The sequence below is a fragment of the Lonchura striata genome, chromosome Z (genome assembly GCF_050655825.1).
Source record: "Lonchura striata isolate lonStrDom1 chromosome Z, ASM5065582v1, whole genome shotgun sequence".
In the NCBI taxonomy this organism is placed as follows: domain Eukaryota; kingdom Metazoa; phylum Chordata; class Aves; order Passeriformes; family Estrildidae; genus Lonchura; species Lonchura striata.
In genome coordinates this window covers 63,496,614-63,524,129 of record NC_140740.1, presented here as the reverse complement: position 1 = coordinate 63,524,129, position 27,516 = coordinate 63,496,614, and the positions used below count along the sequence as shown (strand labels likewise).

The window sequence follows — 27,516 nt, the reverse complement described above, 5'->3', positions numbered from 1 at the left end:
AAAAGAAAACCAGCAATAAAAAAAAACCCTCCAAAACCCCAAAGTGAAAACCCACACCAAAAAAACCCCACCAAAACCAGTACCGGAAGTGTAAGTGGTCTAAATAATGTTTTTGTAGAACACCCTTAATAATTATTTTTGTTTCATCTGTAGATATTTCAAGGTTCTGATTCAGGAGATGGATCTCAGATTAGATCTTGGCTTCCTGTATGCAGTTGGTGAATTCTTTACACAGACTGATGTGCCGAGTGACCAAGAGGTAGAAACCTTTTGTTGTTTGAAGATAAATGGGTTTTACATTTGTAACTATTCAACTTGTCTTTTTAAAAAATATTAAAAATTATTTTTTGTGTCCATATCATTGGTTAATTTCTGTGTATCTGGGAATAATATGAAGCTATGAGGTTTTCATTTACTTTTACCTGAGTCAAATAGTAGAACCCTTCCTTTATGCTCATCCTGTATGCTATGCAAAGGAGGCTTTAAACATTATGGTACAGGGACAGTGACAGGAGTTTGTGCATGAGAGAGTATAAGTAGTATTAATCCATGTATTGTATCAGTGACAAATGACTAGTAGTTTTATATACTCCAAATTTTGAAGAAATATCTATTTCTAATGCATTTACAGCTACAACTTTTTGAAAAGGATGTTGAATCTCTTCAAGAAGAACTAATGAGTGTGTCATCAATGGATACGTCACAAATCAGCTTGTATGAATACTTCCATATATCTCCAATTAAGGTATTCCTTTTTCACCTTATAGACTGAGTTTGCTCTCTGAAAATTTTTTGTCTCATGCAGGATAGTAGGCACTGGAAATAACAATTGAAACAGCTGATTTAATAAAAAAAAGGGCTAATAAAGTATTTTCATTGTAACCACTATACCATCTTACTTTATGAGTAATTTTTTTTCATTTTATTATTTATGAGTTTCTTGCAGAATGCTCTGGTTTGTGTGCACATAGGGTAATATGGATTGGAGAACGACATAATTTCTTAAAAACACACACAGCCAGGGTAGGAGATTAGTGTGCAGCTGACATTGTTACAACTGTGATAGGACTTCATAGGCTCTCTAACAATTGGCAAGAGAGTCTCCCATCTATCCAAGGGAAGTAGATCGAAGAATTATTAGTGTTGTACCTCTTCATAGTATCTTGTGAGAGGTTAGAAATGATATTTGACAAGAAAAAATGCAGGGAGGAAATAGGATGGAATAAATGGGCTTGAGATTTTAGTAGAAGATTGGTCTTTAGTGGTCATGGATGGAGTGACAGTGGTTGTGCAAGGTAAGCTGTCTATCACTGAAATGAGTTACTGTTAAGCTCTGTTATAACATAATGAATGTTGCGTGATACTGTCTTCAGAGAGTCAGAAACAGGCATAAGTTTCTTTAAGCTGATTTTGAAAACTGCTGGATATATTTCTACCATTTTGTGTCATGAAAGCCATTTCAGCAATTTTCCTGAATTCTGTTCTTTTCTGATTTCTTTGACACAAATGCTCTGGTTATTTCAGGTGTGCACAGGTAGGATTTCTCCTGTATGCATATTCCAGTAATTATTTGGCACCTGCAAAACTTGCGTTAATAATTACTTGTTTTCACACTTTTATGTTACATTCTTTCTTGGACACTATGTTATATTGTCATTTTCTATCTGCTTTGATTTTGGGTATAACTTAGACACTAACTAAATGTTTTAAAAATGAGATAATAACCTAAATTATAGCTGAAAGAATCTGGAGACTATCTCTGAAAACAGAAGTAAGCAGTTTCAAGTTCTTGTTTTCTTAGAAGCAGTTTAAATTCTTCACTTTAGCTTTAAATGTCAGTGGGCTTTTTTGGTCTACATTATGTATTTGTGTATTCTGTTACAAAGTCTGACTGGTTTCAGTCAGACTAGAAATGTCTAACTCAATTTTAAAATAATGTAAAATATTTTAAAGATAGCAATATTGTACATCTAAAAACTAACAACTAACCATGTTATTTCTCAATCTCATTTTTATCCTTCAGTTACACTTGAGCTTTTCACTCAGTACGGGTGGAGAAGATAGTAACAAAGAAGAGGGAAAGAATGAATTGATACCATTTCAGTCCTTGAATCTCCTGCTGAAGAGTATAGGGGCCACCCTTACAGATGTACAAGATATTGTCTTTAAGTAGGTTAAAAGTACTAATGTAAAAATCACTCAAAAAGATTATACCAGTATTATATACGTTGAGTTTTATTATGTTCTGTGTAGTAAGGGTTTACTTTTTCGATCATCTTTTTTTAGGCTGGCATTCTTTGAGCTCAGATATCACTTCTGTACTACACAGCAGCTCCAATCAGCAGTTGTAAGGCATTATTCAAAACAGGTGAGAATAAGAAAATTGTTAATATTCCAATAGATTTTATTTTGAAGCTGCTGCTGTGCACTTCCATTCTATTAAACGAAATAAAATTTACTTTCATACTTGCATTTATATACAAAGGTTAAATAAATGCTTGCAAACCAAATTACTCGTTAATAGGATTTAATTGCCTTGCCAGGTGGCATGGATAACAAAACAGCTTGCTGGGGATAGATGGGGAACCAAACACATTGGAGCTCTGATAGAACATGATTGGCATTAAAATACTAATACCTTTTGTTGGACATTAGTACTACTTGAATCATGTTCCTTCTTGGCTTTTGTTACTGGTGAAAGTCCTGTCATCCAGTGGAGAGAATCCAACAAATATACTTTTGCAGAAAAGAATTAGTCATCTCCATCCATGATTATTAATAAGGGGATACTGAAATGCTTTTAAGTACTTTTGTTTCTTGGCTGACATAATAGGGGTTACTCTCTGATTTTCTTTTTAGTGCAACTACTTCTCTGGACAATTTTGAGGTTTTTATATTCAACTCATGTTTCTTTCCCTGTTTTAATCTGAGATACTACACTGTTTGCCTTTGTTTTAGTGTAATTTAGGAAATATTTTCACTAATACCTATTTTCATTTTAGGCTATTAAACAGATGTATATTCTTATTCTTGGCCTTGATGTGTTGGGTAATCCATTTGGATTCATAAGAGGCTTGTCTGAAGGAGTAGAAGCTTTTTTCTATGAACCATACCAGGTAAAATTCTTTGCTGCCCTTTTTACAAGTAGATGGATAGACATTGTATTGAAAATCTATATTAATACCTTTTTGGCTTAAATTTTTGATTTAGAATTTAAAATTTCAAAAGAGATTAAAAAGTACAGAGATGTCTACTTAACTACCAAAAGGCCGCTTCTTACAGTTTATACCTTAAAATTAATCTTTCTCTTCTCCTTAAAATAAGCAGACTTCAGTGAATAAATTATTATTCTAAAATTGTCTTTCTGTCACAGGAGCTTTTGTGGGTGCTTTCACACTTTATCACTCAGTGTCATCCTGTTTTCCTCTTTGTCACATATAAATTCCAATACAACTGCAAGATGTAATAATACATAATGCATACTATTCAAAGCTCATTATGAATGTATTCTTTTTTCTTCACAGGGAGCCATCCAGGGTCCTGAGGAATTTATAGAAGGAATGGCACTAGGACTTAAAGCACTGGTAGGGGGAGCTGTTGGTAAGTTTCAGTGCTGTGATGGTAGTTGGCCTAATAGTAAACAATAGAGGTGAGTATTTGTAAATTGCATTATAATTTTAATTTGGTTTATATTCTAATAGGTGGATTAGCAGGAGCTGCCTCAAGAATCACAGGTGCTATGGCAAAAGGAGTAGCTGCAATAACTATGGATGAAGATTACCAGCAAAAGAGGAGAGAAGCCATGAATAAACAACCCACTGGTCTGAGAGAGGGTATCACTCGTGGTGGAAAAGGACTAGTTTCTGTAAGGAGGAAAATAAAAATTAATTCATTTTATGTAGGCAGAAGTATGAGGTTCTTGTTTTATTCACCAGAGAGTTGTTGATTTTCAATTTTTTTTAGTTAGTTTTTTGTTAGTTTCTTAAATTTAATATTGGTTTTGCAGGTGTATAGCTACAATTAAGTGATAGTTTTATAGAAAAATGCAAGAGGGGAGAAAAGAAGGTAGAAACTGTGAAGCAGGTGCCTCTAATTATGTTGGCTTGTAGTGAATTCTAGAATATTCGCACGCATGTACTTTGAGGCTATTCACCAATGAAATAGAAAGAGAAATGTTAAAAACGAAAAATAATGTATGGAAGCATATTTGTAATGTCTGTTTTGTTTATTCTGGTAGGGTTTTGTCAGTGGCATAACAGGAATAGTTACAAAACCAATAAGAGGTAAGTTTGGTCTTGATGCATTAACCATTAACATGATGGTAAATTCTTTGTATTTGATGAGCTGTTGTAAATCAGAGTTAGAAAACCCTTTGTCAAGATTTTATATTTCTGATGACTTACTGTTTAAACATTATTTACATGAACTTTGTGTGGTGGAGACTATGTAGTTGTATAGCAAATAATATTTGTAATTAAATGGTAATAAAACTTGTTAAGATTTTAAGAGAAACTCTGTGGTTTATAATTATTTACTCCTTTTAATGCTTTTAGGAGCTCAGGAAGAAGGAGCAGCTGGTTTTTTCAAAGGCGTTGGAAAAGGCTTAGTTGGAGCAGTAGCTAGGCCCACTGGTGGCATCATAGATATGGCAAGCAGCACATTTCAGGGTATTAAAAAGTAAGTAAAATAAGTGTACATAATATCATATAGCATAGAGACAATAGTAATGCTAGTAGTACTTTGTGTCTTTGTATCATTTCTATGTTACTTACATTATAAATAGGTGGCTCTTTAACAAAATACACACTTGATATAATTTAAAAAACACAGACACAAATCTAGTATTTCTAGCATTACTGAACAAAACCAGTTTAAATATCTCCGCAGTCAGACTTCCTTCAGCTGATGATTTTTAACTTTTACCCCAAATAAGCAGGAAAAAAAAAGGACTTCTCAGATGTGTTCAAAGTTACTTTATATATTATTACTATGATATGAAATGAGTTCCAAGACCGCTAGATTGTGCCAGTCTCAGAACTATGTTGAGACAACATTTAAATATTGTGATAGTCACACTTCAATAAGTTCATTGATGAAGATTATTCTATACTTTTTTGTGCAATGAAGGAGGACACAGTGTTTTGAAGAAGTACTTAGTAACTTTAAATACAATTGTTCAGTGGCCCTGTTCTTAGTGAGTTGGATCACTTCTGTTACCATAAGAATGCCAGTCTCTTTTGTTTTCCTGCTCAAGGTTTTTAGTAGAGAAATGAAAGAAAAATATAAGAGTGAAATATGATATAGCTCTATTTTATATGTTACAGTTGTCTTTACTTTTGAGGTTTTGACGTGCAGTAGTTAGACACTAATTAAGTATTTGCAGGTATGTGCTGCTCTGTGCTATCTAATTTGATAATTGTTATTCTTGGAAATAGATGTCTGAATATATTGCTGTTTTATATAATGTCTGTTACTATACAAAAATGCATATATAGACAACAATAGTTGTTATTCAAGTTATATTTAAATTGTATACAAAATAATTTAGTTCCTTAGCTAAATAGTATAGTTGAGTAGAGATACTGATATGTATCTTAAATTTTCTGCTTTTTTAGGGTTGCAGATTCATCAGAAGATGTGATAAGCCTGCGACCACCTCGCTTCTTTGGTGAAGATGGAGTTATTAGACCTTACAGATTAAGAGATGGAACTGGAAGTCAAATGTTACAGGTGAAGAAAATGAAAGATACATTTTTGACATAAATTTAAACTCATCTTACATAGAAATAAATACTTTATAAATTCTATTCCTAAATTTCCATTCACTTCTTACCTAGTAACTCAGTAGTCAAGAATTTAATTTTATTTCTTAGGCTTGTAACCACAATGGGGATTTGGCTGCTGTGGTACAATTTTTGAGGAAGACACCCTAAAGTAGATCAGTATATCTATAAATGTTTATGCACGAGCATTCTGAAGAAAGAGAAAGGTTTATATGTGCAAATGAGAAATTTTATGCCTTTAATTTTTTTTGTGAAACACATTGTTTTTTCAGTAATTTTATAATACATAGGTTAAACAGTGACTTTTAAGTCTCAAATTTATGTAAAATAGGATTTTAAAGACACTTAGAAATAGTTGTATTTGTGTCACACTGAAGCCTTTGGAAAAACATAAACAGTTCTGAAATGGAATACTGTTTGCAGGAAGTATATGCTGAACAGCCCTTACTTTTTAAAGATTCATCTGTCATTTAAGCAAATTTGACTCAAAAAATTCCCCTCTGAAAGGGAAATAATTTCAACTGTGATGCACACAGCTTACTGAGTTTCTGGTTTTTTCCTTTTGATAGAAATAAAACATCTTTGTAGAAATGTTCAACCATAACAAAGTAGTAATTAGTGATTGCATGAATTTAAACAGAATTTAAAAAATACACATGGAAGAATTCACAGTGTGCTCCAAAAATGTTGTACCAAAATAACCTTTCTGGAGAAGTAAATAAGAATGTAGTAGCTTTTGGAGAGTATTTTATGATTAATTTTGGTTATTGCTACAGCTGTTTATTCCATGTTGAGTTCCACTTACGTTTCTGTTTCTCCTTCATTTCATTAGTTTGTCATTCATTTTTTGTTACAAGAAGATTGATCTGTTGGGGGCACCTTAGCTATGTTGATTGTTCCATTCACTGGTCATGTAGTTCAGCCAACTGTGAAAGTGCTTTGATAATAAATACTGTACCTGTGCCTTTCTTTTAAATGAGATGGCTTTAACCTGTGCTCTCCCATTTATAACTGGTGTTATAAAGCCTTAACTACCCTCTGCTCTCTAGTAGTTAGAAGCTACTACTGATTAATAACATAAATTTTTTATTAATATTTATCCTCTTTTTGTTAAGAAAACAAATTTTAAAACATCCCCTTGTCTGTTTTTAAATATATTGCTAAAACAAATGCTGGAAAACAGTCAACACTGATGAGCTGACTTTACATTACATTTGCTTCTTAAATTTGTACATTTTTCTATTTTGGGTTTTTTTCTGAGAAACCTTTACAAAAATCTGCCAGGTAGCATGTAGTTTTATTTTTTCTGTGTCGTATGGTTGAGTACAGTACCTTCCATTATCCAACTTAAAATACACTAAGGCGTATCCTTGTGTAATGCCTTTGAGATTTTGTGATGGTAGCCACCATTTGAATGTAGCTAAAACTGAAGGATTGTTAGCTTCATATTAGTTTTTGCTGTTGATGATTCTAAGGCATGATTACTCTTGAAGAAATGTTTTCAGAGCTCCAAGCAGAGTAGACAGCTTTTTCTAGAGACAGTCAAATAAGAAAATAGAGATTTGCATTTTTTTCCCCAGACATTAAATTCTGCTATATTTGTTGTCTTAATTTAACCCTTACATATACTAATGTTTTCGGTTCTTAGTGTTTGTGATTCTAGAGCTGTTAGTTTGTTTTGCATGAGACTCAGTCTGTTGCATGTCCACTATTTCAAAGAGTTTGAATAGAATACTATTTTTTTATGGATAAAAGATTTCTCTCCCCTTTTGCAATGCTTCTTTGCATACAGGTCTGGTGACTGGTCACACTGTGATCACTGTATTGTAGCTTTTCAACAGATTGCAGGATTAGGTTGGAATAAAACTTCTTTTGGTTATTCAGAGATTGTAAATGCTGATCAAAGGAAATAGGATATAGGTTGTTTTGTGTCCCCTTAGCATGTCACATCAGAATTTCTGGTTTCTGTGGTTTTATTTTGCTTTAATTAACAAATTTTCCAGGCAAACTAGTACTTTTAAACTAATACTTCTGCTTTCTTCTTCCCTTACCATGCTTTCAGAAAAGGCAGGCCTACAAAGAGTGGACTATGGCTCACAGTAGTAGTGATGATGATGACAGTTAGGATAACATGGATTGTAACAGACATACGTGGCCTTTTTGCATTCTTTTGACCTTTAATTTTTAAATGTTGCTGCTATAATTCCACTGAGAAATTGGAGTTTTGTGATACTAAAGTCTTACTTTTTAAACTGTGAAAAAAATGTGGGGATAATAAAATGCATGATGATGCGTGCTAGGCAAATAAGAAAATATAATAAATATAGTCTTACAGATAAAAACATATATTAGGTAAAATGGTATTGAATAATATGAAGAAATAAGTAATACCGTGACTTAGAGTTTATTTCAAGATGTATTTTTATCAGCTGTGTTTAATGTTTTTTTGCATTTATATAATGTTTAACAGGGTTTATTTACTATTGCTTTATATGTGTTTAGTAAAACTTTACTGATTTGTACAGTCCTTATTGGTGTTAAAATGCTGTTTGACTGTTTTATTCAATTACTATTTCAAAAGTATTTTGTCTGCCTTTCTTCTTAACAATAAACATGTCTAAAGTATATCTAAAATGGATTCATCTGTTCTGTTCCAACATTGTTTCTCATATTTTCTGGAACTAGACAGTGTAAGAACACTAAATGGCTTATAAACTTATTTCATAGATAAGATACATACATTTTTCAAGAAACATCAAGCTTTTAGTTTTTCATTTATCATTTGTTTTACCATAATTTTTAATACTTATTTTGTGTAACTTTTGGTATCCTTAAACATGTGAAATAACAGTTTATTTTGGTTTTTATTTTGACTATAAATTATTTGTTTCATTAGTCAATATTTTTATTTTCATAACAAGAAAAAAGTAAAAAATCTGCCCCAGAACTAAACTCCATGTAAAAACCACAGACAGATGTAAAAAAATACCAGTAGTTCTTCAAGAAATTGTGTAATAAAACATACATAAATTGCAAAAGTGTTTAGTTTTTGATTTACTTAGACATTGGGGAGTGAGGGGAAAGTGTGAACACTGATTGACTACAATTTGGTATTATAAATTCTACCAAATACCTTTACAAGTTTCTGGTTTCTTAAAAAAGTATTTATTCTATATTCACTGAAATGCTTGCACAGTTTTCTTGGTTTTTTGTTTGTTTGTTTGTTTGTTTTTGGGGTTTTTTGGGGTTTTTTTGTGGTTTGTTACTAAATTCAGATTTTTGTGTTGCATTTTAATGATATCTTATAATAGATAATTCTGTACCAGTAAGTATTATAATGAGAATTAGTTTTTCTGCCACCATCTGAGCAGTTGGCATTGCTCTAAAACAATAAGAGCTTCTGAAATGTTTGCATATGCAATGAGGCAATGGTCTTTCATTGTCTGTTGGCTTCCATTTATCAAAATTCTGGGGCAAGAACCATTAAAATTGTTAAGATTGGTTGTTCTGGCACTGTGCATTCAAAAACTGCAGTATAGGGTGATCTCTTGGGCAGTTATCCTTTGCCCTTAATGTCACAGAGAAAAAGGGGGACAAACTAAGTTTGGGAAATGGTTTTACCTAAAATTGCTGATGCTTATGATTGCTACAGGTCATGTGTTCCTATTTGTTTTGTAATGCTGTCACCTGAAAAGGATGCCTTGCAGAAACAAATGAAAGGCTCTACTGCAGTGTGTTAGGCCTGAAACATTGTGGGAAGGATTTTGAATGTTTCAGGTACAACTGGATCTCCCATGTTTCTTTGAAGAACATAGGAAGTAATTTTGCTCTTCAGTTCTGAAGACACGTGATGTCAAAAAGTTGAGGAAATTGTTAAGTATAGCATAATGGAAATGTTACTGTGACATTTAATTAACTTAGGTTTTGAAAATTTGGAATAATGTTGCTTAACATTATCTTTTTCCTTTGCACTGCTTTACGGCAATTTGGTTTTTATCCTCTGAAATTGTTTTTCTTTTGTAATAACTGATCTTACTAGGAAATACATGTGCATTTTATGAAAAAAACATATTTCTTCCTCATTTAGAAATGTCATAATTTTTTTACCAAAAATTGACCTAGGTTTTAAATTTTTTATCTTAATATCCTACAAGTTTATGCTGAACATGGAGGTAAAATTAGTACATGAATGGTAGTATTTCTGTGTCAGATATTACTAATTCATTTTGCAGTGCAGTATAAATGAAAATAATTTATTCTTTACTTCCTAGATTAAGAAATTGTAGAATGCTAATTAAAAAAAAAAAAAAATCCAACAAAACTAACATCTCCAGTTGGAGCTGAAAAATATTATTATATGCCCTAGAATATTCTGTCTCTTTGGTGGACTATAGTTCTATTTTTCTATATTTGAAGGTTTTGTGTTAATAGAAAATATAGGAGTTTTGTACAAGTATTTTACTTGTTTCTCTCTTGAGTCTAGGCTTCTCTGAACATACATAGAAAAACAAATAAATTGGATCTGTGGGTATGGGGATTTAGGATAACAAAAAATTCTACCATCTGGGATATTAGTACTTACTTTCTCTTTAGGTCATGTGGCAAAAGCTGTGAAAACTAATAGCAGAAACTGATGCTCTTTCAGGATAGAAACATCCCTGGAACTAAAACAACAGTGCTGAAACATTTGGAGATTTTCTTTAGAGATTTAAAGTAACCTAGCAAAATAAAGAGACCACATTTTCATTTTTTTTTTTTCTTCAGTTTAAAGTATTTTAGCAGTTGAACTTTTGGCATCATAATTCCACCATACCATGCCTTTTTAACTGCTGAATTTGAAGTCCAGTACTGTCCCTGAAAACTCCAGGTCTAAGTGCCCTCCTTTTGTCTCAGATTGCTAAATTTTGTGCTGTTGACAAATTAACAATGCATCTTTTCCCAAGAATTCAGTTTTACTCTTAGTGACTTGTATAACTTCCTCCTTGCTGAGCTCTTTACCTTTGATGTCATGCAGAACATCCCTTTTGTTCAGGCCTCTCTGGTAGTCTGGTTTTCTCAAGACGCTCTGTATACGTAGGTCAGTGCAAGGGGATAAAATAAACATTTCGTTTCAGGGATCATTTAATAGACTGTTAATGCATAAATTGTTATTAGTAATTTCCAGAAGCAACAGATATGTGAGGTCTTGGCCCTGCTAAAACACTGGTTTTGTGCTTTTGAAGCTAAGCCATTAACAGTTGCGCCATGCAGTCAGTGGTTCTCTGTGTCAATGTCTACCCAACCTCAAAACATATTCAAAATATTTTTGTTATTATTTTAAATTTTGTTTTATAAATTGTGAGTTTGTGAGGGTGCTTATACTGTGTTGTATAAGGTTGCTGCACAATTATGTTGCTTCAGAGAAGACAGTCGTTCAAAGCTGTGCTTCAATACCATATCCTCTTGTATTGGAGGTGTTCAGCTTTTGGTTTAGTGACTCTTTTTGGTCATGAGCTTCGTATCAGGTAGAATGTTGAAGTGATTTGAGCAGGCCCTTGTTCCTTAGTATTCACACTTTGGCCTACCAGAAAGAACATCTGAGGGGTTGGAAAAGTATGTCATGCTAATCCTTGCTGTCTTTGCTTCGCTGCTCTTGAGCTTGGTTTCAAATCAAAACTTAAACATCCATATCCTGAAGTACCCTAAAACTAAGGTTTCACTTTGCAAAATTACATTCTTTATGACGTTCAAAATAACTTCATTTTTATTTCACATTATCCAGACTTAGCACGTATTCATGCATGCCACCTAGTTTGCTGGTCCCTTTACTGAGTCACAGATGTCATGATCTGTCCTACTTTGGAAAACCTTGTCTGTCTAGGTTTAAGGAAAAAAGCAGGATCCTTACCACTTAAATATGCAACATTTGGATACTATTACATAGCCATTGCCCAATCCAAAATAGAAGACAGTTATGGGAAGCTGTCTGAAACCAGCTGACACCAGTTGTTCCAGAGGAATATGGAAGCTTGCATGACTCAATTTCATTTTAACTTGATTGTGATTGAAGCATAAAGACAATATTCTTTTATTTCCTTGCTGATCCAGTAATCATGCTTCTGATGGTATGAATCCAAGAGTTGTGGTTGTATTGGCAGGAAACAGAACACCTAGATGTGGTCATCATGATGAAAGTGAAGATCAGCATGGTTTTTCCATTTCAGCTGCTCAAATTTTCCTGTGTATTTAGATCAAAAATTTATTAAGATAATTCTGCCAGTCAGCATAAGCAATTTATATTTCTGCTGTGAAGTAGAAGTTTTACATTCTTCAAGAAAGCTGCTGTTGTAATTTTCATTGTCTTGCTGTGGCCTTAGATTTAAATGATAACCACAACCACAAATTCCCACTGATTTTAATATAACCAGGTTGATTTCAGTTACTGTTCAGCATGGCTAAATGGAATCTGGATACAGATGCTAACACATCATGGACATTGCACATTAGGATAACTGAAATGAGGAAGTAGGTAATAAAGGATTATTGGTGATTATTATTCATAAATGATAGAAGAATTTTGCATGGCGAAAAGTGAATGTTTTACATGTTACTTTTTCATTAACAGTTTTTCCCCTTTTTTCACACTCATTCAAGCTACATCTAAGGAGTCACCTAGGAACTGCTTAGAACTATTAAATGTTTCTGTAGGGAAGACTGGATAAGTAATTATACCAGGTTAGCTTGCTGAAATTAGCAATTCTACAGCTTTTGAAAAAGTTTTGTTATAATTTGAGCTGAAAGATGCATTCAGGGTTAGAGTTTGTAGCAACGACAGTGGATTGCCTTCAGAATTCACACATTTGGACAGTCACCAGCACAGGGAAATATGCTGGTAGTCCAGATGAAAGTTAATTTGAGCATCAAGCAAGAAGAGCAATTTATAACCACTTTTTATGCAGTAACAGCCTTTTCAGTATTCTCTTACATTCTGTTTCATCTGAGTGAGTTCAAGAAGGTTGTCAAACATTCTGACTTAAGTATCACATATACTACTAGTATTTGTTAGAACTATTACCAGAAGATTAATAGATTTTAATTTTTGCCTCCAGTACTTAATTTTGCTCTGTATAATTTCTAACTTTTTCAAAGGCCTTTCAGCTTGCTTCTCATTATGTTAAGAGGATGTGGTGTGATTAGGAATTTGTCCAAGTGCAGAGATTAAGACATTGAGCATATTTGCATATATGTGCTAATCACTTTTACTGTTAGATTCTTGCAGTGACATCTAAGTAATTGTACTACAGGTAAGAATTTGCAAAGGAGGGGATCTCTTCTTGTGTTACTTCTGAAGCTGCTTTACAGTTTCTGGAGTGCCTTTTATTAATAGATTTGCATATACTTAATCAGGTGATTAAAATGTTTTTAATTTTAAATACAGACAGTGCATTTTAAAGATTTGTATGTTTTCTTCCAATGTTGAAATTAACATTGAACAAAGAATGACTGATTAATGTTACCTTTCATAGTTTAGCATCACCAAGCAGTGGTCCAAGCTGCTGTCTTTTCCAAACAATAGCTACATACCATAAAAGTTTTAAAAACTATTTATTCTGTATTGAGTGATCAATTATATATTGTTTTATGTTTGAGTTGTATAAGGGACTTTGGTAGCAGAGTGCAACAGTGAGCTTGTTACAAGAATTGTCAGCAGTCTTCCTCTATGATATATTTCCTAATTAATAGGTAGAAATCTAATGCTAAAAGGGATAAAGTTTGGAAATTAAAGGTAGAAAAATCCAAAGGCAGAAAATTTAAAAGTTCTTACTGCTTAGCATTAGCGTTTGTTCCCTTTCTAAACAGCCTGTGCAGCATTTCTTTGTTTTATTTCCCAATTAACTCCTGTTGTCTACAAAACTATAAACATCAGATAGTTTATGATTTTTGACTCATAGCTAACAATGAGGGTTAGCTATCTCAGTGTATGCTATATGCCAACAATGTTTTTGTGCTCCACAAATCACATGTTTGAGAACTTACAGAATAAAACACTTTTTGTGGAATTTGGTGTATATTTAAGTAGCTTTTGTTTAAGGTTGTTTCATGTGCAATAATTAAGTACTGTACTTCCGTAGTAATTTTCACAATTCCCAATTTGTTATCTGTAAGCTGAGAAGGTTACAGCAGGGGCACATGACTAGTTGAAAATGACCTAGCAAGCTAATCAGAAGACAGAAAGAGGTAATACCCCTTTAGGAAATGGATGTTACTTAAAGGGGATTAATATTTGGTTTGAGAGCCTTACTTCTATGCTATGCAAAGTGTAAGAAGGTTACTTTCTCTAACATGGGACATCTTCTCCATCCTGATCTGGCTAAATTGCTAAATGCTTGTACTTCTGCTTACTTTGAATAGAACAGAGATACTGGTCATTCTGTGTGATATTTATATGTTTGGTCAATTAGAGTAATTTGTGTCATTGTCAAAGTGTCTTGCAGTTAAGTGAAGTGTATTTTATACCTATTCTGAACCACCCTTGCTCTTTCCACACATTTCTTTGAGTTCTTATCAGCCCTTTCCCATTTCCCTGTCATTCTTTCTAGGCCACTGATGAAAGGCCATCAGTGTACAGACCTAGACTAGTAGCCTGACCTGTGGGTCAGGTAGCCTATTCATGCTGTCCATAGTCTGTCCATACAGGCTTCTTTGTTGTGTAACCATCCAGCATATTATGTGCCAGCATGTTATGTTCTTCTAACCATCCAGCATGTTATGTACTGGAATGTAGTAGGGGCTACGTTTTAGGGAGTTTTTTTCCAGTTATTTATTTATTTAGGTCCAAGCTTCTAATACAAAAGGCAGGGAGGAACACGTTGCAGAGGCAGATCAATGCCTTGATGAAGCTTGAGTAAGATGTTTCCAAAAATTAAAAGAAAAAGAAAAAATAGCTTATTTTCCGAGCCCTTAGTTCTTAATTTCTTAGGCCATTCTTCTTGCAGAATTCGTCCTGCTTCTGACACTAGCTCATGCAGAAATAAATGCAAGCAGTAACTTACCTAAGTAGGCATGTGACCAATAGCTGTGATTTTGTAGCCTGAAAGAGATGGTGAAAGAGAAACAATTGGAACTTTCTAAGAGCTTTTAGGGTAACCTGCTACTCAAATATTCGTGTCATGAAAGAATCAGTATCTTTGGGGAAGAGATAATTTTAAAAAGTCTGTTTGTGCAAGTGGAATTATCCACACATTCAAATTTGAAGTTTTTTACACTAATTAAATGTCTTCATCATTTTACTGTGTTGCGGAACATGCATTAAATGGCTTTACTTTCTTAACTGTTTTAAGAACTAATCTAGATATTTTTAAAATTTTGGCATACATATCTGAGTCTATATGTTTGTAGTTCAAAATTTATTGAATCACACTAGTTTGTTCTAATCTGCTGTTGCTTCGAAGTTGTAACAGCTGGGAAACATGCAAGCACTTGTGTTGCTATTCCCAGCCAAGTTGCAGCAATATTAATTTGACCACTAGTTTAATCACTCACTGATCAGGAAGTCAGAAATCCAGTGGTCACCAAGTCATGTGAGAAGTATAGGGCTTCTGTTTTTAAAAAGTCATTAATCTGCTGTCATCAATATTTTAAAGATATTGCTCATTAAAAGTATTCTGCTACAGTATTCACATTAATTGTAGGAAATAGTTTCGTTCATGAGTAAACAAAATAATTTAGAGGAATGCTAAGTACTACCTCAAGTGCATTATTTTTAGTCCCACTGTCTGCATTATAATGGTGCTTATATACAGCCAGATATATATTTATTCTCAGAGTTAATTAGTCACTGTTTGGGGGGCAATGCGAGAAAGTAGGAAAGGAATCTTTATTTTGTTTGCTGTCTCAGAAATTTATTAGTTAGCAGAAGTTCAGTGTATACTAAAAGTATGTGGAAAACTTGAGTCCTGACATTTTTAGAGAAATTATATTATTCCTTGTCAGTTTTGGTTAGGATTGATTTTTATTTACATAGGTGTATTAACAGAAACCAAGTAGTTATGAACATTAGCTATTAGAGATGTTAGTTATATTCTGACTTAATGAAAGTAGCCTTTTATTTAAAGGTCTATGCTTTGTGCTTTGTTACAGTTTTTATTTCTGGAGCATAAATAACTTTGAAGCATAAAATTAGTACATTACTAGCATATTCAAAGCCATAAAACTTCTATCTCTTTTAGAAAATTGAAAATGGAAGATTTGCAAAACTCAGATATATTGCACATGCTATGGTCAACAGTACAGATCTGTTAATGGTAACAAAAAGGTAAACCGTTTTGACTCTAAATAATACGTACCTAAAATAATCATAAAAATGTGCATGCCTTGATGATTTGCTGATCAGTATCTACATTCTCACCATATATGTAGACAAAATAATGGGGAAAGCATGCCTAGTGTGCTGGTAATAATCTTCAACAGTGTCATTGTTTTTACTAGGAGAGTTTTCAGTTATTTCTCTCCTATTTAAGAAGGGAAAGAAATAATGATTTCAAGATTTCTTTAGCTAAGAAGGATTTGTGATACACTGGGTTGGGCCAAAATTAACTGAACTGTGGGATTCAATTATGATGTTGTATTGAAGGAAAGTAAGGATAATACAGGAACAGTCAATATCTAGCAGTGTAGTATGAGGCATCCTTCTCAGATACAGCTTGAAGTAGTGTTGCAGTTTTGCTATGAACACAGTATGTTAAATGTTAGAGGGAGTTTCAAAATTCACACTTTTGGAAAGTGTGCTGTACAGTTAGAGATCATGAGATGAAACCTATTTTACAATGACAGATGAATTCACTAGAGCAAGGATAACATGATAACTTCTAAATATTTTTACATTAATTTTTAAAACTACTTTTATTTTCTGGTGCCTAGTGGTGTGTTATTTGTGACAAAAGGGGCATTTGGACAGCTGACATGTGAATGGCAATACACTTATGATGAATTTACCAAAGAACCATTCATCGTTGATGGTCGAAGATTGCGCATTGAAGCCAAGGTACATTGTTTTTGCCATGTTTTGTTGTCTTTTTGTGTTACTGTTTATGAAATTGAACTTTAAATTTCTGCTCACTCTCCTCTGAATTCTTGATCTCCTTTGTATTTGAGAGGTACTCAGAGAAAGGAGTTGAAACTTGTCATAGGTAAACTCCTCAGATAACTAGCCTCTGTTGTAAGCAGCATAGTGACTTGGTCTTTGCAAATGAGATTTTTCCTTGAGCTGTAGGAATTTTTTGTTTATATGCCCCAGTTCGTGGTGTATTCATAGTCTGGAAAAAGCTTAGCAAAAGGCTCAGCAGATTGCAGAATATTTTTATTATGCTCTCTGGGGCATATAATAAGGTTTTATTGTCTTAAAAACTGACCATAATGACATATATATTTTCCCTCTCGATACAAATTAAAGAATGTTGCTCTTAGTTACAATTTTCCCTTAAAAAAATCCTTTAAATTCTTTTCCCTGGTAAGCTAGCAAAGGACATGAGGAGAAAGATGACCACCAATGGCTATTTACAGAGGCAATTTCTTAATAAAAAATCTTAAATTCTATTGATATGTTAAATGACTTTAGTTTCATTCAGTAAGTTTCTCTGCCAGAATTTTGTTTCTGTTTTTAATAAGCTGCACATGTGTAATTACACATACTGGTTATCAGGACAGTCTTGATGGTGTACAGCGTCAGTTTTTCACTCAGATTATTTGTTTCTATTGCAGAGAGCATGAAAGGCAGAGCCATATTGGTTTGGAATCCTCCAAACTGGATTTCTGACTGCAAGTGAACTTTTACAGGATGAAATAATTCTTAGCGTTTCTGCCATTTCAGACAATGCTGAATAACATATCCATCTTTACCCCTACACAGCAGTCATTTCAGAATCCATTAACATGTCTGCAGTATGCTCTTTATTGAAATCTATGGTTGAAAACCGTGTTTTGCAAATAACTCCTTACATTTTTCTTTCTGAGGTTTATGTTTCTGTTTTCAGTACCTATGTCCACTATTTGCAAGTCAGTATTGGTGGAATGTCCACTCAAGTAGTGACTTGAAGGAGAATTACAAATTAAAACCTTGGGGAGTAATGGATTTTGTTACCACATGCACATTATCTGCCTTCCATTCCTACACATGTTTTATACACCCTTATCCAGGGACTCCATGGTAAAAAGGGGAGTCTATTACTGCTGGACTGTTCACCCTACTGTGCTTTCATGCAGAAAATGGTCTCTCTCAGGGTATGTGCATGTGATGCAAACATACTCAGGTGACTGGTACACGTGGCTGTTTGAACCATTATAGCTGCCTTGATAGTAAATAGCATTGCAGTCTTAAAGTCTGAAGTAACTAACTTCAATTTTGAATTACTGTTTTGTTTTTTGTTTTTTATTTAGGAGCGAGTTAAGTCTGTCTTCCATGCCAAAGAATTTGGAAAAATTATTAATTTTAGAAGTCCAGAGGATGCTAAGGTAAAGTCAAAATACAATTAAAAATATCATTAACTACAATTAAAATAAATACAAATACAAAATACAATTAAAAATGTAGTTACTTTTAAGAAGTGTAACAGAAATACTCTTAACCCAAAACTATGTGTAGTTAAAATTCAGTATTTCCACATATCCATTACAGACATGGAAATAGCAATAATCTACTCAGTACAGAATTTAAAAAATAGTCAATTCCAACACCAGACTTTTCTCTACATACATCTTCTGAATTACAGCAGTTTGACAAAAGATTGATTAAACAGTAATACTAACAAAAACAAAACAATCAAGAATATGAATTAGAATTTTAATAGACCAAAATTATTTGTAAATTACTCCTAGTTTTTTCCAGGTGGTGGGCAGGTGTTGTGTTACTGCTCTGTTCTTTAAAATATTGGGGTTTTTGAAGAATGAAGAAAATCCTTAATAAAAATACCAGTCGTTTATGTGATATATGATATTGCTGCTATTGTTACACATTTTCTATATAACATACTAATTTTGACATCACTAGTTTTCACTGCAACAGACAGTAGCAACAGTTCAGATCTGCTACCAGAAGGTAGCTACATGTCAAAGTTCTGCTTTGTTTTTAACTAGTGTAGCTAGTAATTTTCACAGAAAAAATTAATGAGTCTTGTGTATATTTCAGAGAGGTGTGGTTCCCTGGGATCATGGTTTGAGACAGCTTGCAAAAGTTGCATTCTCATTAGTTTAAGTTGCTTTTACATCTTCTCATCAGTTTAGGCTGTTTTTGTCTTTGTGAGGGTAGTTTCTAGTTACAGGTAAGTGACACCAGTTAACTCGTACCTCAGGAATGTAAGGGCTCTGTGCTAAATCAGGAACTATTCCAAAAGTGAAATTAATACATCATATTACATATACTACAAGTCTTAGGTAAGGGAAAGAAAGGTTAAAAAAATGAATACACCTTTCACAAAAATATTGGGGTGCTTATTTTCCTAGAGAAGCCCAGGAGCCTCACAAAACCAACACAAATGAGGGGATAGAACCTGATACAGTAATAGATTCTGATTTGTAATAATCCACTCATCTTTCTTCAAAGCTATATGCACACCTTTTATGGCAGACCCTTGATATTACTTCATGTCCTACTCTAGATTTCAGTCTCGCTGCCCTTTCTCCCAAACCTCCTTTTTTTTTTTTTTTTAAAATACTCTTGGGAAACTGATTTCCCTTTTATGTGAACATTCCAATATGAAATTCCTTAAAAGAAACAAGGTACAGTTTAAAAAAGCTTTTTTTTAAATAACGTATCACACTGCTGCAACTTATTATTGTTCTCTGTCTGTTGTAATCCTCACTTCTCTATTGTCATCTGTGATTTGTCTAGAGCTGTAGACAAAAGCCGAGCTCTGATGGGGGTTAAATGTTGTCTTCTCTTTTTTTCAAATATTACTCCTTGAAGTGCAGACCAGGAAACAAGTTTAATGCGACATGGTATCAAATGTGGAATATTGGTGCCTACATGTCTCCATTTTCATGTTAGAAAGCTAGGGGTTTATATGCTACAGGAGAATTTTTAACACTGTGTTAAAAGTTGATTAGGAAAAGAGCAGGTAGTAAAGACAGTGACAAAAACCAGTCCAGTTTTCAGCTGTTTTGTCCGTTTTGTACCACAGAAGGATTTTAATTTTTGCTTTTTTTCTTCATACAGTGGATCCTTTCCAAACTAGAAGAAGTACGTGAGAATCAGCCAAAATTGTAATGAATGGAGAAGCACCAAGATGAAGAACACTCAACAGTTGCCTTTTAATTCCTCTTCACAAGCAGAACTGTTTGAATGTCATCAACAAAAGCAAAAACAGGAAGGAGGGAAGATTTATCCAATTATTTATTATGGTCACAACAGTCTATATCAGAAAAGTGGGTGATGTTAGATTAAAAATTATGTAATCATAAAAAAAACCTGCCAAGTTTTGTCTTGGTTTGCTTGATTTTTTAATGTAAGAATTTCAGATTTCATTTTTTATATAAGCAGTATTATACTGCTTATTATGTACTATATATATAAGTGAGTTTGTCTTAACCTTTGATACTGAAATTGAACTCTGGAATAATTCTTATGATAGTATTTGGAGCAAGTCTTGCATTTTTGATTTGATTGTGATAATCAGTAGTTACTTTATGTTTTGGTTTTTATGTGACTTGAGGCTGTGTTGAAATACAAATTTCTCTGTCAAAGCAAATGTTAATATAATCACTAGTTTTACAACTCAAAATATAAGAAGGAATCAGAGAATTTCAATTTAAGTCACGAATGGCTGCTTAGTTGACAATACTAGGGCTTTTTCTAAATGAATGGACCAGGTCACAGTATTGCTTTCAGTGTAAACTTTTTTATATCTTACTCAAGGAAATGTTGCAGCACCTCTGTCAATTATTGCAGAAAATTTAACAGTTTACAAAAATGCATATTGGGGAGAATTAATTCTGCACTAAAAATATTAATAAAAGCCTATTATTCGCTAGTAAGTTAGTAAGTCTTGCAACTCAAGAAGGAGTTTATGGGGTTATAAGTGCACTGTTGCATACCAAATATAAATGCCTTGAAATACACAATATTGTGTGCTAAGTGAAAGACTAGTGGAGTCAAAATTATATTAAATTATAAATATAATATGTCACAGTTGCTTTTCTTAACTTTTCTTACCTAATGAAACTTCTTTGTTTCATACCCAGACAGCAGCATTTTATTAGCTTGAATGTCTGCAATTCTGTTTATTTCTTAGATGTAGTAGTCATGGTATTGTTGAGTGGTTGTTTACTGCAGTTGATACAAAAACTACATAAAACAATGCAGTGTTACATGAAGGTTTCCATAAATTCCCATAGCAAAGTCTTCAAAATTTCTTATACATATAGAAAGCACGTACTGCCAAAATATAATTTCCAAGCAATAGTTTGGAATATTTATAGCTACAGGATAGAATTCTAACATTGCTGGTGATGCTTGAAGTATCCAAATTGTTCTGTTGTTGTAAATTTAAAACAACTAGCATATAGCCTATATTTGCAGATATTTAATTTACTGTAAGTCTTGCCATTGGTGTTGAGTAACCATTTAGCAGGTTACAAAATACAAATCTTGCAATTTTCCCCATAAAACTGTAAATGAAATCAAAATATTATAAGGGGATTCAGAACTATTACAATGATGGTATTACTCCAATAATTTTGTATACCAAGTATATACCAAGAGTATTAACTCAGGTTATATCATGCCAAACTTCCATATTTTGCCTTAGATAAGTAGTGGTTTTAGGTGCACTGTAGCAGCCACACAACACCTGCATTTTTAGTGCACTGAGTACCATTCTTTATCTGTCTCGTTTTTCATCTGTCATTTCTGTCTCAGGCATGATAATGATAGTTCATTTAAGAGCCTCATAATGTTCTTGATAAAGTGTGTGGTTTCCTCTGTGTCCCCAGAATTTACAGACTACCTGCTGTAAATTTCACTTAAAATGCATCAAGTGTGTACTTTGTACATTCCCATTTGTGTGTAGCTTTTCCATTTACCTGATTCTAAATATTTTCTCTCCACAGAGCCTCTATTTTAATTATTTCTTAAATTTATTTTGCCAAAAAAATGATTCTCAAATCTCAGTTGGCTCTTTGGTAATATGTAAGCAAATTAACTCTTAATGTTGAACGATTTCTTTTAAATGTGCATATTTTTGCGGTTAAGCAGCTGATGTTTTGGAAAACATAACAATTCCCCCAGAATGGCATTTTTGTTATAGACTATTAAAATATTTTGATCTTCTATTCTAACTAAAGGCCTTAAGACAGGATCTGAAATGTCCACAAGTCAATGTGGGACTTCTCTTCCATGTCCCTTTGTTTCCACTTATAATGAAAATATGATTTTCTATAGATCTCTTTCCTAGTCCGTAATTTTTGTCTTTTGACTTTGTTTTTTTAATAAATCTTTCTCCATATAGTCATGAAAGAATTTTACCATTTCTTGGCAAAAGCCAGTTTTCTCCTTTAACTATGTATTACCCCAGGGTGAAGAGAAAGGTATTTAGACTTGTGCTTGTGCCATTTTTCTGGATTACTGCAGGTAGTATGAGATGTCTACTCTGCTGTGCCTCATTTCTTATTTCAATATGCATATTTTTTTCAACAAGAAGGCTGAATAGGTATGTTAATTTTTATTGAAAGTGTATATGCAACTAGAAAAGGGGATCTCTATAAACATTAAAATGTAGGCATTTGTTTCTGCCCACTGTGGTGTTTAAAAGTGTATCTTGGCCTTTACTGAAATGCTGAAGAACTGCTCCTCTTCTATATGACTGTTATGAAAACTTAAAACATTTGAGAAATGTCATTTGGGTTCCCAGTTTGCTAAGAGTTACAATTACCTCTAAGAAATTGCTGAAACATTTGCAAGTCTGATTGTTGCACTTCCTTTTTGTTCAGCTGCATGGCTTCATGGCATGGCTCTCTTGGTTTCCACCCCACCCTGCCCCCCCTTCTTAATCTTGAATAAAGTGAAACTGAATTTTATATGACTGAAGTGTGATTATTACTTGCTTTCTTTATGTGCTACTTTAGTTAACAGGTAATACCATTCATTATTCAGAAATTCATAAGTCAAGTCAAATCCTGTCTTTGAGAACACGTAGTCAAACTTCTTTTGCAGCCATCTCAGGAAAAAAAAACTATGGATTTTAGAATTTACCTTTGGTTTATTGTTTTAAGACAAGTTTTTAGTAACTGGATTAACATGTATAAGTTCCTTTTTATTTTTTTTTCAGGTGTGGGGTTTTTTTGGCTGTTTATTTTTGTTGTTTTTTTCCTTCTGTTGATGTTTTGCAAAAGACATAATGATGTTTCCAGATGATAGAATCATGGAATAATTTGGTTGAAAGGGACATTACAGTTGACCTAGTTCCTGTCCCCCTGCTGTGGGCTGGGGCACTTGCAGGTTGCTCAGAGCCCCCCATCTAACCTAGCCTTTGACAACTTCAGAACTGGGGCATGCACAACTTCCTGGGGCAGCCTATTGCCATGATTCACCATCCTCACAGGAAAGAATTTCTTCCTGATACCTTGATCTAAACCTTCAGACTTCTCTTAGTCTGAAGCTGTTCCCTCTTGTCCTGTCTCTACGTGCTCTTGTCAAAAGTTCTTTCTGAGCTTTCTTGTAGGACCCTTTTTGGTACATGAGGCTGCTACATCATCTCCCCAGAATCTTCCCTTCCCAGACTTAATCTCCTGAACTCTGTCTTCATAAAAGAGCTGCTCCAGCCCTCACACCATCTTCCTGGTCTTCCTCCAGACCATCTCCATCAGGCCTGTGTCTTCTATTCAGAGCCACAGATCTGGCACAGCACTCCAGGTGCACTCTGATGAAACTGGAATAGAGGGGCAGAATCCCCTCCCCACCCCTGCTGGCTACACTGCTTTGGATGTAGCCAGGATACTTTTGGATTTCTGGGCTGCAAGTGCAGTTGGCTGGGTCTTCTTCCCTTTTCTCATCCTCCAGCACCTCCAAGCCCTATTCAGGGGTGTTCTCAATGCATTTTCTACTGTGCCTGTATTTGTGCTTAGAATAACCTAATTCTTGTGAAATCCTCTTTTCAGGGGTTTTTGTTTTTTTTTTTCCTCATTATAAGGATTGTGTATGTATGCCATTAGGTATTTGTTATCTTTAGTGTTTTACAAAATTACTCCTACCTGCAGACTTGGGAATTTTCTGCCCTGTATGTGCAAGTACATCTATGCATCAACTCAAGAGACAAAGCTTTATCTAATCTGTGCAATAATGATCTTGGTCACAATTTTTGTGACTGAAAGAATCTAGGGTTCACTGACCACACACCCAAGATTTTTTAATTTGGATTTGATTGTCTTCATGGCAAATCTGGAACAAGAATTGTAAATATTCTTGATATACCTCAAGGGAAGAGTATATTTTTTTTAAGTCAACAAGAAGTAAAATAATGTCTTATGTAATTTTTTTTGTTTTAACTTGTCATGCATGGTACAGCAAAGGCTGAAACATATGGCTGCCAGAACAGGCATGATGAGGTAGGACACTAATATGCAAAATGGAAAAAAAAAAGATTTTTGCTGGTTGTATGTTTTATATCTTTATACATGTACACTCCTTGTTGCATCAAGCAGATTGAGAACTATTTGCAGAGGTTTGTCTTGGTAAATGCCTTCATGTAAACTTCTGATTGTTGGTTGTGAAATGTGACAATAAAGCAAACTTGTGCTGATGGGTCCTGCGATGGTAGCAGTCTCAACATCTGCAAAATTCATACTCCAGCAAAGCCAGGCTCCCACATTCATGGTGCAAATGTCCTACTCACATTCACAGCAAATCAGAGACAACCTCTAAGAGTTTAAACATATTTTTCTGGAATCCCAGGGGGCTCAAAACTGGATGAAGCAGTCCAGGCTTTTGGGCATTTTATATGCTTTCTTCTAATAAATCTGCTGCCCTAGAAAACTATTTCATTGATGTCTTTTCATGTGACTTGATTTTTTTAAATAAACTTCATTATCTATAGATCTTATGGCAAGAATTGTTTTTGAATTATTCTCTGAGCAACAATGGTTAATTTTGGACAGTGTGTTTGAGGACTTAGCATGACATCGGTAATTCTAAAGGGGCGTTCAGATTATATGTTGGATGATATTCACACAGATGGGCTGTTGTATTCTGTGCTTTCTGCCACCCCACCTTGGCTGCCTCTCATTCTGCAAGTGGCTGTATGTCCTGTACCTCAGCCCAGGGTGTTCTTCACTGTTCCCTCAGCATAGAGAACTGCCATTCACTAGTGTGGACGCAGTGTTATAGGTCAGTGTCCTTCACTTCCTTAAAAACATAAAAGCATTGTTAAGAAAGGGCTTCTCCTCCTTTTCCAACAAAAAGAAGCAGATTAGTCAAACATTACAGACTTTTCTTCTGGAAACACTACTTTTTCTGTACTTCTGGAAAAAAAGAGATCTGTGTTGTTTAACATGTGAAACTGCAAACATCTTTTATGAGCAGGGAAAGGTCAGGGTGTGCTTTTCCCAGGACTGAGCTATGAGAGCTATCACCTGGCAGCATACACAAGAGCACTACTCAAACTGAAAAGTCAAGAGAACGTTTTTTATTTTTCTGTGCTGCACAGAAATTGTTATTTTATGCCGATAGTAAAAGCTATTGCTATATTATTTCCCTTAGAAAAATGGCATTTTGATGTATTTAAGTACAGGAGAAACTCAGCACGTATTTTGAGGTTAATTACCACTATTACAAGGCTGTTGTACCAACATGCTGTCTTCACTGGTGTTGCTGGGCAAGCTGATAAGTGCCAGTAACCTCCGAGCTTTGCATAGTAAGAACAGCTTTCAAAATTGCCTTCATGTCTTTATTATTTTGTCTGAGAATTGTTGACCCAGTGAGGAAGTGACTGTGCTATTAGGGGTGTTGCCATCTTTAGTGGAGGGGTTTGTAGTTGGGCAAAAAGTGTAGGAGGTAGGAAAATGGCTGGAAATATCCTAAACAATGACCATTACTGCTCTCTAAGCCATGGAGAACTACGCATGAGGCTTAATAGCAGGGAAAATGCAATGTGCAAAAAGCAGGTTACGTTAGTGACTTGGAGGAATTTAAGGCCTAGTTGATCACAAGTATCTGTGGATAATCTTTCAGCTCCCATGGCAGTGGATGCTGGGAACATTTGTTAAGTGCCGTGCTCTTTGAGAAAAGTGTTACTGTAAAGCATTTGAACAAAAAGGTAGTGATATGAAGGAGTCACCAATAATTAATATTTTGTAATTACTATTAGAACATCCAAGGACTTCATCTATCAAGACTACAGAGAGCTACTTCTATAAAACATAATAGACTTACCCTAGTCTTTCAACTGCATTGTTCAGAACAAGAATCTAAAAATATCTAACTAGCACCCTGAAAAAATCGAACTTGTTACTATTAAAGACAATACTGTTACAAATTTTATAAGGTATGATTGTAAATGCTAAATTAAAAAAAAAAATCTGAAGAAAGTACCAACCGGAGAGCAATGTAGTTTTGTACATTCTTCTAAATACACTTGATTATATAGCTGTCAAAAAATAACTCACTGGCAAAAATTAGATGGGATTTATGAACTCAGTATTTAAATGTACAACTTATTAAAACTAAACTTCAAAATAAATTCTTTAAAACTCTCTTTGTCCATATTTCTTCAGTAAATATAAATCCCCCTTCAATTTCCATAAATGGTATTTTAGAATATGCCCTTTCTAAAATCAACACAGGCTGTGTTATGAGCAACCCACACTTTGTAGCTGCAACCATATTTTTCTTTAAAACAGGTCAAACTCCCTCAGGTTCACTGGACTTGAAAACAGCAAAGACAAAATGAGCATTTTCCGTCTGAGACGTAAGCAGGAAAGATAATCTTGTCTGGATTCTGATCCTGATACATCTCCAAAATTAAGTCTCTGACAGCTTTGACTTCCTCTTTAAATCATAGTTCAAAGCACAGTTTGTGGTTTTGAACAGTTAAGTGCTATGGGGGGGGGGGGGGGGGGGGGGGTAATGAAGAAATATATGGACAGTATCAAAACAGGCTAATTTTGTATTTTGAAATATCCAATTACCATAAAGATATAGTCCTGTTGGGTTTTTTTCATTAATTTGTTCCATTAGTGGAACAAAAGCTGTTTGCAACACTGCTTTCTGAAATGTGTGGAGTATGGTTTTTTCAAAGGTAAGCCTTACAGGTCAACATAATGTTTTCCAAAAGCCTACTGAAATTTTCCAGCATATATTAATAGTTTGCTACACTGTAGTTTGTCAATGACCGTGAGAGAAATGAAGTTTTCTATAACACACAAAGTAAATAGGATTCCCTTTGGCCAAGAGGGAACATATATTTCTCTATAATGAATAAACTAATATAACATTTTCAATTTCTTTTAGTAGGATTCAACATAGAATCATAGAATCATTTAGGTTAGAAAAGACCTCCAAGATCATCAGATCCACCCTTTGATTGATCATCACCTTGTCAACTAGAGCATGCCACATCCAGTTTTTCAGAACACCTCTGTGGGTGGTGACTCCACCCACCACATCCTTGGGAAGCCTGTTCCTGAAGCTCCCCTAGTGTAGCTTGAAGCTTGATACATGTTTTGCAGAATATAATCCTGTACTATGTAACAGAATACCTAATCTTTTTGG

General features: G+C 34.1%; 1 protein-coding gene across 7 annotated transcripts in view; it reads left to right on the top strand.

The window, feature by feature from the left end:
- Positions 1-26,498, top strand: part of VPS13A (vacuolar protein sorting 13 homolog A) — a 109,437-nt gene extending 82,939 nt beyond the window's left edge. For 3 of the 7 annotated variants that reach the window (XM_021530522.4, XM_085566299.1, XM_085566302.1), the window contains 14 exons: positions 154-259; positions 632-745; positions 2,024-2,169; positions 2,287-2,368; positions 3,003-3,116; positions 3,525-3,600; positions 3,702-3,865; positions 4,238-4,283; positions 4,554-4,677; positions 5,616-5,730; positions 15,992-16,077; positions 16,683-16,806; positions 18,198-18,272; positions 19,972-26,498. In XM_021530522.4, coding sequence (XP_021386197.2) covers positions 154-259; positions 632-745; positions 2,024-2,169; positions 2,287-2,368; positions 3,003-3,116; positions 3,525-3,600; positions 3,702-3,865; positions 4,238-4,283; positions 4,554-4,677; positions 5,616-5,730; positions 15,992-16,077; positions 16,683-16,806; positions 18,198-18,272; positions 19,972-20,022 — 1,423 coding nt within the window. In that variant the 3' untranslated portion in view covers positions 20,023-26,498. Of the gene's footprint in view, positions 1-153; positions 260-631; positions 746-2,023; positions 2,170-2,286; positions 2,369-3,002; positions 3,117-3,524; positions 3,601-3,701; positions 3,866-4,237; positions 4,284-4,553; positions 4,678-5,615; positions 5,731-7,845; positions 8,411-15,991; positions 16,078-16,682; positions 16,807-17,522; positions 18,171-18,197; positions 18,273-19,971 lie in introns of those variants that run through there. The other 4 variants (XM_021530525.4, XM_085566301.1, XM_085566300.1 and 1 more) reach the window with 3 other exon arrangements.
- Positions 26,499-27,516: the final 1,018 nt, after the last annotated feature.